Genomic DNA, 14350 nt, shown 5'->3' with positions numbered 1-14350 from the left:
CCCTCTGCACCCCTGTTGCTGCACTCTCCTCCGTGGCTCTGAGGCTTCTCCCCCACCACCCCCACCCCATCTCCGCCAGTGAAGGGGCTTCCTAGTGTGTGGAAACCTTTCCTCCTTCACATCTCCCTCCCACTGGTGCAGGTCCCGTCCCTATTCTTTGTCTCTGTTTTTTCTTTTTTCTTTTGCCCTACCCAGGTACGTGGGGAGTTTCTTGCATTTTGGGAAGTCTGAGGTCTTCTGCCAGCATTCAGTAGGTGTTCAGTAGGAGTTGTTCCACATGTAGATGTATTTCTGATGTATTTGTGGGGAAGAAGGTGATCTCTACGTCTTACTCCTCTGCCATCTTGAAGGTCTTCTCAAGAGCTCTTTTTGATAGGGTCATCTGGAAAGGCTGCTCCGAGAAGATATTTGAGCCAAGACTTGAATAACGTGAAGGAGTGAACCATGTGAAGTTCTGGGGGAAGAATATTAAGGAAGAAGGAACAGCAAGGGTAAACACCCCAGGCAGAAATGAATTTGTCAAGTTAGAGATGGCAAGAAAGCTCCTGTGGCTGGAGCAGAGTGAGTGGGTGCGCTGGAGTCTTGGTAGGAGATAAGCTGGAGGAAGAGTCAGTAGCCAGAGAGTTTAGGGCCTTGAGGACTGAGGTAAGGAATTTAGGTTGTATTCTAAGGTGAAAGGAATTGCCTTGAATAAGTGCCTTGTGCTAAAGTTCCTAGAAGTAGAATTGTTCTTTCCTAAAGATAGGACTTTCAAGCTGACTTGGGACATTTCCCCAATGGGACTGCATCTTTAACATTATAATTAAATCAATGAAAAAAGGTTTTAATATATAATTTTATATTTCTCTCTATATATATTTCTACGTCTGTCTGTCTGTCTATCTGCCTGCCTATCTACCTATCTAGAAAGAATAAATGAAAATGAGTTATGCCTTAGAGTTTTTGATTTACAATAGATGTGGTACATCTGTATTTCTACTCTACTTACTCTGATTTTCAGAATCAAGAAAATCTCAAATCTGGAGAATCTAAAAAGCTTAGATGTCTTGGACCTTCATGGAAATCAGGTATTGTTAAAGCCCTTTCATTTCTTTCTTATTTGAAAAAGCTCTAGGAAATTTCATATAAAAGTTTTAAGAATTATACTTGTGTTGAATTTTTCCAGAGTTACTTAACTGATTCACTGAAATTAGCTATGGTATTAAGGTATTAAGCTCATTTATATAAGGTTTGCTAATTCCTCGGTGGTAAGTGACAGATAAAACTCATAAAACATTTAGAATTCTTATAGTTATGACAATTTTGATTCTTCTTTAGTCTTTTATTAACTTATAGCCAACCCCAACCCAAGAACTAGAACATTACTAATGATTTTCTTCTACTTAAGTGTTTCTTCTTTATTCCAAGATACCACTATTCTGGATTTCACATTTATCATTCCTTTATTGGTATTTTTAGTTGGTTTTATCACATATATATGTGTCTAAATAATATATTGTTTAGTAGTATTGTCTTTTAATTTTAAAAAAAGGTGTCAAACTATATATTGTCATCCAGTGTTTGCTTTTTGGATACAACATTATGTTACTGAGGTTCATCTATTTTGACTACATAGCTGTAGTTTATCTTTATTGTTGTATGTTCCACAGTTTGATTATACAAAAACCTTTTTCTCCGTTTTATTATTGATAGACATTTGGGTTGATTCCTTTTTGTTTGTTTGGTTTTTTTTTGTTTCCTATTAGGATAGTACTTCTAAGAACATTCTTGTGCATGTTTCTTCCATACATCATACGCACTCTAGGGTATATATCTAGGAGTGAAACTGATGGGTCACAGGTTACTTAAACGTGTAACTTTAAAAGTTAATGCCAAATTGTCTTCCAAAGTGATTGTACCAGTTTATACTCCCACCAGTAACATATAATAGATCCTGTTGCTTCACATCCTTTTCAACATTTGGAATTTTCAGACTTCTTAATTTTTGCCAATTGAATTGGTATAAAGTGGTGTCCCCTTATGGTTTTGATTTATAATTCCCTGATTACTATATAACCTGGGATCATTATTCCATTTGATTAGTTTGTCTACCCATATATTTGTCTGTCTTAATTTCTCTGTGTGGTTTGTTATGTTCCCTCTCCTTATTCTTCTCTTGCAGAGCATCTTGGCTGTTTTTCAACCCTTTGCTCTTACATTTAAATTTTAGTCTTTGCAATATGAGTACTTATTTATAAATAGCTACATGAGCTACATACCCATGCAGAAGGTAAAACCTCTCCTGAGGTGGTAAGTGTACATTGTGGGGTGATCTGGGAGTCCCTGCCTGTTGAGAACAAATCTCCCACTTGCAGTTGGTCAGGTGTAAACCTCAGTGTGATCTCTTTAGGCCTTCTAATAGCTGTTAGTCCTAATCGTTTTGTTGAAAAGCTAATATAATTAATAAAACCTTGATAGATGTATTAGATAGGCCACATCTGCTAGGTTCTAATCTCATCCCAGCCCCATCTATATGTCTGCCTGTGTGTGCACTCAGAGGGAGGAGTGTTGATGCCTGGGAATTGTCCAGCTCTGCAGGCTGGTTAGTATCACTCTAGTAGAGGGAAAGTTACCCAGTTAGTTAGATGGTGGTGAAAGAGGAAGAAAAATTAGAGTCTTGTCAGTAAGAGAGCATCATATATAAAAGCACTGAGACTAAAAACAACATGATAAGTATGTTTTACTGCTGGAGAATTTAGCACATGTTGAGGGATGGTGAGAGATGAGGCAAGAGAGGTAGGTTTAAGGCCAGACTGTGGAAGGCTTTATATGCCGTAATAAGGAATTGCTATTTTATCTTTATGTAACCCACTATTTTAAATACCATTCATCAGTATAAGTGAAACATTTTATGGTAGCAATATTTTTCTTAAGTTTATTTTAAAATGTATATATGAGAAATAAGCATTTATGTGGTTTTTAATATTATAATATACCTTTAAGAATTCATGGGCATTACCCAAGATCTATAAGAGCAACTGGTAAATGGATAATGTATCACTTGGTCTATATATTAGAACAAGTCACCTTGTTACCTAGTTAGCTGACCTGTGTTATGTGTTAAATGAAAATCTGAGTCTTGTTTCAAATATTTAAATCCAATAAACAAAAATTTGGAGTATTTCAAAGCAAAGACAGTCTTGGTGACTAAAAAGTCAGGAGATACGCTATTCAAGTTGAAACAATGTGCAACTCTAAAAAAATAGAATCAGGTAGTTAAAAAACTAAAAGAAAATTAAGTGACTACTTTTGTGTTTTGAATTTACTTCCATTGGAAGTAAAAATGATACGTGGTGTACATTGTGAAATGAAATATAATTGGTTTATGGATGTGAAAACATTGAGAGGAATAGTGATAGTGTTCAAGAAACAGATTGGGGAATGTAAAGAGTTGAGGGGAGGTGAAACTGGAGACAGAGAACAGCTGAGAGACTAATTCAATAATCTTAGTGAGAAGTGATGGCAACTTAAAGTTGTAGCGATAGGGATATAACAAGGGGGCAGATTGGATAAATATTTAAAAAGTAAAAACATTAAGATTTAGCAATTGATTGTATGTGAGTAGTAAAGAATACAGAGGAATATGAGAGGTTGACTCTCAGTTTATGACCTAGATTTTTTTTTGTCTACCAGAAAATGTTCTCTTGGTAAACGCTTGCTTTAACATGGACACAAATGTGCTTCAAAAAGAATCTGTTCTTTCAGTGACATCTTTTCCTTCAGGGAGAGCTGGCTCTTTCTGTGGTTGCTTGCCTGAAAGCAGATGTCTTTCCTATTGCTGAGTAGGAAGGTTGTCTTTATCCAGATAGAACAGTCTGGGTTACTAGTATACACATACATAAGACTGGAGTATCCAGCTTTCCTAGACGTACTAAAAAGCTCTGCTGTCTACCTTGAGACTCTCTCTTATCAGTGTGACCCAGGATTAGACTTTTGAACATTCCTATCATCTCTTCTTCTGGCTGTGAAATTTATTAACTGATCAAGAACTCTGCTCTCACCCTACACCACCTTTTTTCTGCAATTTCTGTCATTTGCTCTATGCCTGTGACTTTGTCCATGGCTGCAACAAGTAACAGACTATTCCATCAGAGATGTTGCACACAATTCTGACCTGTCTGATAGCAAACCAAGAAGCTGAACAATATCCCCAGTGACTTTTTAAAAATTACAGATTGATACCTGTATATAAGAGTTAACAACGTTTCTTTTCAGAGTGACCAAACTAAGATGTAGGCATTCTAATTATATGTCCCACCAGGACCAAATAGAATTGGAGAAAGGTAGTTTTCTAAAAGAAATGTCCCAGGATTATTAGCAGAAGGGAGAAGACACCATATACAGGTTATGTACCCCTTCATTCTGTATATTTATCTTTCTTGAGTTCAGAAAAGCTTTATGTATATGTATAAATTTATGTATATATTTACATATTGCTTTTCCATATACCTATCTCTATTTTTTTAGTATTTTAGCAGAATTTCTCAAGATTATGCTGTTATTATTGATTTTCTACAGTATCTATTTTATTTTTTGCTGATTCTATACATTTTAAATTCTATCACCTATTTAGTTTTGAAATGTTTTTGTCTATGTCTTACTGTACAGCTCTGTAATCTGCAAATACTGATAACCTTGTTTCTTCTTTTACAGATTTTATTTTCATTTTACATTAGTTACACCAAAAATCTCAGGACAAGTTTTAAAGCATGGTCATATATTATCTTTATATATTATTGAATTTGCGATAAATATACTTAGGTTTCTCCTCTTGAATGTAGATGAAATCTAGACGGTATTTCTTGAATATAAGAGAAGGTCCAAACAATATCATAGAAAACTGGATTATAAATCTTAAAAAAAGGCTATTTTAGCCAATATCTGCTTTGAAGTGTTAAATAGAAAATTTCAAATAATATTGTGATGGCAATACAGATGAGAAAATTAATCTTCAGTGACTGTGAAATTTGTTTTAATGTTCAGAAGAAAAATGTTGTGTATAACTCATTGTTACTTAAGTACATTACATTAAAAGGTTGAAGCCCTCTGCAAGAAGCCCTATTTCTGGGTCATGTAGAAACTCATCCCGTTGTGCTAAGCTTGCTGTATTACAGTAGTGGGGCTGAAAATCATGTTGAGCTCTCATCATTTCATGGGCTATACCCTTTAACTTATCCTTACTTGTGCAACTCAAATTCCTCCGCTGCAGTTCAGTGCTTACGTGCATGCGTATATTCCATAATTCAAGTCCACCATATTGTACCCTGCCTAAACATTATCTGTCTCCTCTCTTAAGCAGTTTCACTAATAAAGAATATCCATCCTCACCCTCTACTGGGGATCCTAGTTCCTTGAATCTTTTCCATTCAGACTCTTGATTGCTCTCAGGATCCTGCAGTATAAATGGAGAATTAACAAGGGGAACTTGGTAACATTCCTTTTCCTTGCCTTTTCTCTCAGAAAAATCTTGTTTGATCAAAACATTGTGAGCTTATGCCTTGGGCTCACAGTTTCTATTTCACAGCTAGTACGTATATTTCTCTTCACCTTCATGGGACCTGGCACAGTGTTGGACACTTAGACATGCCCAAGCAATGGACTTATTGATTATTTGATAAAATATACTTACCATGGTCAAATTATAAAATATGTTCTGTTAGTTAATTTTCACAAGTTAAGTAACTTCATAATATCTACAACAGGGGAAACTGGAAATAGATTTTGAAATGTCTTCATATAAACTTGTCACTGAATTCAATGACTATGTCTTTTATTTTTATAACATGCACATCTGAGATTTATGCCTGCTAATCATCCCTTCCTCATTTTTTAACAGATTACCAAAATTGAAAATGTCAATCATTTGTGTGATTTGAGAGTTTTAAATCTCGCCAGGAACCTTTTAAGTCATGTTGATAATCTTAATGGTCTGGATTCACTAACTGAGCTTAACCTGCGACACAATCAAATCACTTTTGTGGTGAGTATTAAAATGGAATCAATATGTGATTTCTGGCTTTTCTTTTAAGGGAATGAAATAAATGTTATAGCATTGCTTTCTGCAAAGTAAGAATCTAAAGTAATTTAGTTTTTTTCTGAATTTAAATTGCGGATATAATTGTTAAGCTTTATAATATTTTGATTTGGGAAATGTTGTGGTGTTTTCCATTCTAAAAGATAAATGTAAAATTAGGAGCACAAGTGTTATCAGTAAATGAATCAACTAGTGGTAAATGAATACTGAATCCTTTCCTGTGTTGTTATAGGAATACAATTAATAAGAAAGAAGGTTATTGTTGACTGAAAGTTGATAACTTGTTGCACCGAGAGGGAAAAGGCACAGAGAAGAGTGGTTGAGGGCTTTGAAGACATGCATAAATATCATATTCTTTGCAGTTTTTCAAAGGCAGCTTGGTATGGTGGAAAGAGCATTGTTACATAGGACATGAGAGGCCAAGTGCAGGTCTGCTTCAGCTCTCATTATCTGTGTGACCTTGGGTAAATCACTTGGGTAAATCACTTGGGTAAACTCTGTAAGCCTCAGTTTACTTTTCTCTAAAATGAGGACATTGGGCTAGATCATCGCTAGAGTCCTTTTTGGCTTGCTGGTTCTGAAAAAAGATATAAATATTGTAGAAAGCTGGCATGTGAGCAGGAAGAAGAGTTGGCATTGTGGGGACAAAACTATATAGAAAGGCTACTCTGAAACTCTGAGGATGAACTTCGTTAGATTTATAGTTTTATTCAAGTTTAGCAACTAAATAACAGCTTGATGCTCAGGTATTTTGAACTTGTGCATATATGAAGAGCTCTAGAAATACGACTTTCAGCTGTATGACATGATGCAGGCCAAGAAGACATCTGAGGATTTATAAAAACATTTGTTCTTTTAACAAGTTTCCTTTGTTTACATGCAATAGAAAAACTACATTAGGTTTTCTTTGGGTATCGTTTAAGCACTTTTAAAGGTAAAATCTGATTAACTTTTTCAAGACATTGAGTTCCTTAGTAAATAGTTAAATGTACTGTAAGTGGTACACTGGAAAAAGCTGGGAGACAGATGATGCCTTATCTCTAGGCCTCATTTTACAGATTGGTTTCATTTTGAAATTTTCCCAGAAAGTCTGAGCCAAGTAATGCTCATATCTTCTAGGAGGTTGGGATAATTTCAGAACCTTCTCTAAGACATGGAGTTATCCCAGAACCTCTAAATTCTGCCAGCTCTTCCCCCAGATTGGATTTAAATATTGGAAATGGCTTGTTTATTTTAAAAGGCACCCATATTAATCTGTTACATTGCTGTCTCTAGAACTGTTCAGACTGGACTTAATCTGTCCTAGGGACATTGGGTATGGTAAGAATCCAAAAAGCTTTGGTAGAGTGGAGTACAGAAATCTATTGGCCTTAGCATATTCCTGTCTATGTTTTGTCTTTCATTTGGAAAATGTATAATACACATCCAGGAAATTGCTTACCGAATTTCCCATTGAGTATTATGTCTAATCATTACTGTTATAGATTAGGCAGCAATAAACATCTTATGGAAAAGGAAATTGTTCTTAATTTCTAAAAGTGAAAAAGATTTATTAAGTATTATGCATATGGTATAATCATCATGATAATAAGTATCATGCATATTAATTGGATATTGTGAATATATGTGTAAGAAAAAATCAGAAACTTTTCCAACTCTATTTCTTTTTTGAAGCATCCTTTTCCTAAAAGAGCCAAGAGACTTTTAAATCTGAGGATTCTTTTTTTTTGGTTTTTTTTTAATTGTCTCTTCTTTTTTCCAGGGTCAGTTATCATACTTATTCTTTTTGCTTTTTTTTCTCTTGTGGTTTTGATTTTCCTCAATAACTGGTAATCCTTAAATGAAGGACTATGTTAAGGAGGGGCTGGCTCTCCTGTGCAGCTGAATAGGTCTTTTTAACCATAAAATCTCTCCCTAGAATGATCACTAGATTTGTGTAAGTTGTTGAATCCCACACACTGGCTGACTTCCCTTTAGCGTGAGTGGAAGGGAATAGGGAGCCTCACTCTGTAACTGCCAAAATAAGAAAAACTACTTTGTGTATGTGTGTGGGTGCGGGTAAGAAGGACTTTAGTATCTTTTGCGCCAGCTGAAATTGCCATTCCTTTTCCCCCTCTGGTTCTACTGTAGCAGTTATTAACCATCTCCATAGATAAAATACCCATGCTGTCGATCCTTCCTTGATACTGTTTTGTTAGAGAACAGATCCTGAGGCTCTAGCTGAGGTTTTCTTCAGCCAGCTGCTCTGTACCCGGTTGTGTGTGTGCATGACAGGGGTGGGAGTGGGCTGGGGGTGGGGTGGGTTTGTTGGTGTTCCAGGAATAGCTGTTGAGTAGACAGATCTTTAATAACACATCTACTTGATTAGCCACAGTTACCCATAATCCATGCCTGTTCTTTGTATGTACTGACTCTGAGCTTGGAAGATGGCATTCTTTTGGAAGGAATTGCTGCATTTGCAGTGCAGCATCTCTCCTGCCAGTTCTGAGCTGCAGTTTTCTCTGTTCAGGGTTATCTCCAACAAGATCCTATCTGCTTTCCACCTTCCTGAAATTCATCAAAAATGTTGATCTATTAATAGCTCTCTTGTTTTTATCATTTCCATGGATTCACTCATTTTGTGTATTTTTTGTTTGTTTGTTTCACCCATTGAATCTTGGGAAGGAGATGAAACAAAGGCATTACCTACTTTACCATCTTATCAGAAACCTTCTTCACTGGTATTTTCGACATAGAAAAGTCATTGTTTATTGTATTAAATTCACTGATCTTTTTCTTGGAAATTTTATAAATTTCTAACCAAATGTCTTTTAAGTTTATATGGTATCTTTCCCTTTTAAAAAACTACGAAACATTTCAGACATTCCCAAAGAATAGGAAATAATATTACAAACATTTGTATGTCCACCAATGAACTTAATAAATAAAAACCTTTTAAATATAGTTGAGGCCTACTATGTAACCCTCCTCCAACACATTCTCTCCCTCCTTTGCAGAGGTAACCACAGTTATGAATTTGGTGTTTATTCCTATGCATGTCTTTTTCCTTTTCCTGTATATATCCCTAAACAATCCCATATATATACCCCTAAACAATGAAGTAATTATTTTGCATGCTTTTTTTTTTTTTTTTTTTAAAGGAATTCCTTTATTTTTATTATTTATTTATTTATTTATTTATTTTTGGCTGTGTTGGGTCTTCGTTTCTGTGCAAGGGCTTTCTCCAGTTGCGGCAAGTGGGGGCCACTCTTCATCGCGGTGCGCGGGCCTCTCACCATCGCGGCCTCTCTTGTTGCGGAGCACAAGCTCCAGACGCGCAGGCTCAGTAGTTGTGGCTCACGGGCCCAGTCGCTCCGCGGCATGTGGGATCTTCCCAGACCAGGGCTCGAACCCGTGTCCCCTGCATTGACAGGCAGATTCTCAACCACTGCGCCACCAGGGAAGCCCTGCATGCTTTTAAGTGTTCTGTAAATGATATCATCAAACTGTACATATCTTCTGTAAGTTACTTTTATTATGCTTTGAGATTAATCTATGTTGATACCTGTAGCTCCAGTTCACTAATTTCCATTGTTATATAGTATCCCACTGTGTGATTGTAACTAAATATTTATTCTTCTCTTTATGGACATTAATATTATTTCTAATTTTTTGTCGTTAAGAAGAAATAACATTTTTGTACATGTCTTTTTGTGCATAATTATAACAATTTCTCCAGGACAGTGGCTTTCAGACATTTTTTAGCCATAATCTATGGTAATAAATAAAATTTGCATTGAAACCCAGTAATTAAATACATATTTATATGAGGACATTATAAATAATGGAAACAAGCATTTCATGACTATACCTACCCTTACTGCAATCTATTCTGGTATATCCTAGTCTATTCTATCTCATTAAAAAATGTTGGTCTCGAAAAAAAGTTAGTCTCAATCTGCTGAATTGATTTCTTGACGAATGAAAAATTAGTTGCAACCTGCATTTGAAAAATAATGCTCAGTGGTGGATACTTGGGAGAAGCATTGCTGGGTGCCAGGATTATGCACATCATTTCATTTTATCAGCTAGCACCACATTTTTCTCAAAGTGGTTGTACCAAATTACATTCCCATCAGCATTACCCGAGGGTTCGTTTAACCTCACAACCTTACTGACACTTGATGTTGTCAGACCTTTTCATTTCTGCCAGTCTTGTAACTATGAAATTGCATATATTATATTGAGATTTTAATTTTAATTTCCAGTGAGATTGAATGCCTTTCATCTTTTTTTCATTTTTGATATTGAGATTGCCTCTTCTGCAAATAGCCTTATCCTCTGCCCACTGTAATGACATTTTTTTTCTTTTTCATATTGATCTGTAGTATTTCTTTTGTTTCTGCTGTCTTTTGAGAAACAGAAGTAAAAATCATCAATAGTTTCCTTTATTGTTTCTTCTTTTTGTTTGCAAAATCCTTTCTTATGGGCTGAGGACATAAAGATATTTTTCTGTGTTGTCTAACAAGAGTTTTAAAGTTATTCTTCACATAGAGGTGTTTCATCTATTTGGAATTGACTTTTGCTTGTGATGTGCAGTTGAAATCCAATTTCTTTTTTTTTTTTTCTCATGGATTACCAATTGTCCCAGCACGTTTTATTGAAAAGTGAATTCTTTTTGTTCTTCCCTCTCCCCTTGGCAGTATCTTCCTTTAGCAAATTAAATATCCACACATGCATGGGTCTGTGCCTGGCCTCTCTGGTCTGTTTATTTGGTCTTTATCCATGTTCCAATATAACACTGTCATAATAACTATAACTTTCTATTATGTTCTAAGAGCTAGTAGAATGAGGTCCCCAATCTTCCTTTCCCTTTCCTTCCTTTCCCAGCCTTCCTTCCTTTTAAAAAAAAATTATCTTGGTCTTTTCTTTTTCTGTATACACTCTAAAAATAGCATGTTAAGTTTCACGAATAACCCTACTGGTCTGTTTGATTGGACTATCTTTTAAATTGAAGACAGCTGACGTTTTTATGACATTGCAGGCTCAATATCATAATGTGAACATGGTATATTAATATGAATGGCATAGTATGACTAGAGCACATTTCTCAATTCATATGTCTCATTTGATGATTTTTATGCTTTTCTCCATAGATCATTATTTGTTTTTTGTTAAATAGCTTCCATATATCTTATACTTTTTTGTTGTCATTGTAAATTTTTTTGGTCAGAAATAGATTTCTTACTGTTACTAGTATATGGAACCACAGTTGATTTTGGTTCATTGACCTTAAATCCAGAAACCTTGCTCAGACACTTAACAATTCTAATAATGTGTCTGTAGATTATCTTAGATTTTTCTGGTTGGACAATTATAATTTTTTTCAAACAATGATAGTTTTTCTTTAATCATTATATATTTTGTTTCTACTTATTTGACTGAGCTAGACTGAAGTTTGATTTAACCTCTAGTACAAAGTTGAATAAAGAAACAAAAATGATCATCCTTGCCTTATTCCTGATTTTAAAGGAAATGCATCACTGTCTATGTTTGCTAAATGCCATTTATCAGTGTGAAGAAATTATCCTCTATTTTTAGTTTGCTTAGAGTTTATATTATGAATGGTTGTTGGATTTTATTCAATAATTTTTCTGCAGTCCATAGACTGATCATATGGATTCTTCTTTAATCTTAATTTCGAAAATTATATTACAAGATTTTTGTAATGATAAGTCATTCTAGCATTTTGGGTTGTTATGTATATTATGGGCTATATATCATACACATTCCTTTTTTGTTTGCTAATATTTGATTCACAATATTCACAACTATGATAATAAATGATATTGGCCTGTAATTTCTTTTTATTGTTCTTTTCTGCTATCAGGGTCATACTAGCCTCACAAAATAAGTTGAAGAGTGCTTCCTATTTTAATATTCTGTGATTCCCTATTTTGATTTCCTATTTGGTATAAATCTCAGCTTATATGAGATAAAGATGATCTGTTCCTTGAATATTTTGGTAGAATTTTTCTTGTGAAATAGTCTGCATAGTTTTAAACTGTTGACTCAGTATAATAGTGGACATCAGTTTTGATACGTTGTAGTTTCCTTTCATCTAAATTCTTTTTTTATTTTATTTTTTGGCTGCTCTATCTATAGTCTTGTTCTTCTTGTCACTTCTAATAATGCTTACTTATACTTTCTTTTTTCTTGATCAGTATTGTCTGAGGTTTGTTTATCTTACTAGTAGTTTCAAAGAACCAGCTTTTAGCTTTCTTGAACCCCTGTTACAGCTTTTAAAAATATTATTTTATTGACTTTTGTTCTTATCTTTCTTATTTCCTCTATTTAAAAATTTTTCTCTCTAAAGTTTTGTGTTAGGTATTTGATACATTGGTTTTCAGTCTTTTTTATTTTTTGATGTAAGCATATAAAGCTATAAATTTCCCTCTAACTGCCACTTCAGCTTCTTCAAAGAAGTTTTGAAATTTAGTATTTTTATTATTATTTAGTTCTAAATATTTTCAAAGTTCCATTATTTCTTCTTTGATCCAAGTGCATATTTAAAAGTGTATTTAAACTTTTTGATATGTATGGATTTATTACTCTTTTTTTGTCATTCTTCTCTAATTTAATTGCATTGTGGCCAGTGAATGTTGATTATATGTAATTGGTTTGTTAAGGTTTGCTTTATTGCCTAGTGTGCAGTTACTATTTATAGTCAATACTTACTATCAGTATATTTGCCTAGTATGTGGTCAGTATTGAAAGCTGTGTTTCTAGGTGCTTACAAGATTTAAATTGATGTATCTTCCTGGTAAATTGTTTCTTTTATAATTATGTATTAACTGCCTTTATTACTAACTCCTTCATTTTGTAAGTATTTTATCAGCATGGGCTACATGCCAAGCACTGTTCTAAGTATGTAGTATATATCATGAAGCTAACAATACTTCTTGCCTTAACATTTATTTAGTCTAATGTTAATATTAGCTTTCTTTTGGTTGTTTTTTTCCTGGTATATGTTTTTGATCCCTTAACCTTTTTAAAATTTAAAATTTTGACATAATTTCAGAAACTGCTGCACCAATAGTATAAAGAATTCCCAGTACCCTTCACTCAGAGTCCTTAAATGATAACATTTTAGTACGTTTGCTTTATCCTCTCTCTTGATCATTCTCTTTCTTCCCTTCTCTTTATAGCTACCAATCTCTCTCTCTATGTATATATTTTATACATATAAATATATATGTATAAAATATATATATATATTTTTTCTGAACCATTTAAAAGTTGTAGACATAATGCTTCTTTATTTTCATATACTTTAGTGTTTATTTCCTAAAAACAAGGAATTCTTTTACATAACCATATTATAATTATCAAAATCAAGAAATTAACATTGATCTGATACTAATATCTAATCTATAGTTCCCATTCAGATTTTCCCAGTTATCTCAGTAGTGTCCTTTATAGCAAAAGAAAATCCAAGATCATACATTGCATTCAGTTTTTATGTCTCCCTAGTCGTCTTTAATCTGGGATGGTACCTGAGTCTTTCTTTGTATTTCCTGACATTGACATTTTTGAAGAATATCAGTTTATTATTTTGTAGAATGTTACTCAGTTTGGACTTGTCTAATTGTTTCCTAATGATTAGATTCATGTTCTGTACTTTTGGCAGGAATATTAACAGTAGTGTTGTTGAGTTCTTCTCAGTGAATCATATTAAGTGTTCTTTAACTTTCAGCCTTTTTCTTATAAAGAATGCACACTCCTTTTTAAATTTACAATCTGAGGATCTGTCTTCTGACCAGAGACTTTCATCTGTTACTAATTGTGATTACTGATATATTTACATTTATCACTTTGATGTTATTTCACGCTTTCTATTTGTCCTGCTTTTCCTGTGCTGTTTTTTTTTCTTGTGTCTTATTTCGAGTTAATGGAATTTTCTCTATTCTTCTTCACTTTAATGGTTAGTCTTACCATTTTAAAATACACACTTGTCTTAAATTATAGTGTTAATACACATCCCTACCCTCTTCTCAAATAAGGACCTTAGAATCATTTAATCCAGTAAAGTCCTCCCATGTGGCATGCTTTTGTTGTCTACTATTTCCTTTTTATTTTTTTACTACCCAATTTAGATATTTTAATTCCTATGTTTTCAGTCAATGCTTATTTGGATTCATCCACATGCTTGTTTGGGTTCACTACTCCTCCCCAAATACATAATTTAGATAAAGTTCCTATGGCTGTGGTGGTAGTAAGCTCTCTCAGTTTGTTTGT

The 14350-nt window shown here is 34.0% G+C and overlaps 1 protein-coding gene across 3 annotated transcripts in view; it reads left to right on the top strand.

The window, feature by feature from the left end:
- Positions 1 to 14350, top strand: part of LRRC49 (leucine rich repeat containing 49) — a 132887-nt gene that overhangs the window by 25066 nt on the left and 93471 nt on the right. For all 3 annotated transcript variants that reach the window (XM_061180122.1, XM_061180121.1, XM_061180123.1), the window contains 2 exons: positions 1001 to 1067; positions 5876 to 6019. In XM_061180122.1, coding sequence (XP_061036105.1) covers positions 1001 to 1067; positions 5876 to 6019 — 211 coding nt within the window. The remainder of the gene's footprint in view (positions 1 to 1000; positions 1068 to 5875; positions 6020 to 14350) is intronic.

The sequence above is a fragment of the Eubalaena glacialis genome, chromosome 2 (genome assembly GCF_028564815.1).
Source record: "Eubalaena glacialis isolate mEubGla1 chromosome 2, mEubGla1.1.hap2.+ XY, whole genome shotgun sequence".
Lineage (NCBI taxonomy): Eukaryota > Metazoa > Chordata > Mammalia > Artiodactyla > Balaenidae > Eubalaena > Eubalaena glacialis.
The sequence above is the reverse complement of the archived record's forward strand: the minus strand, read 5'-3'. Positions and strand labels throughout refer to the sequence as shown.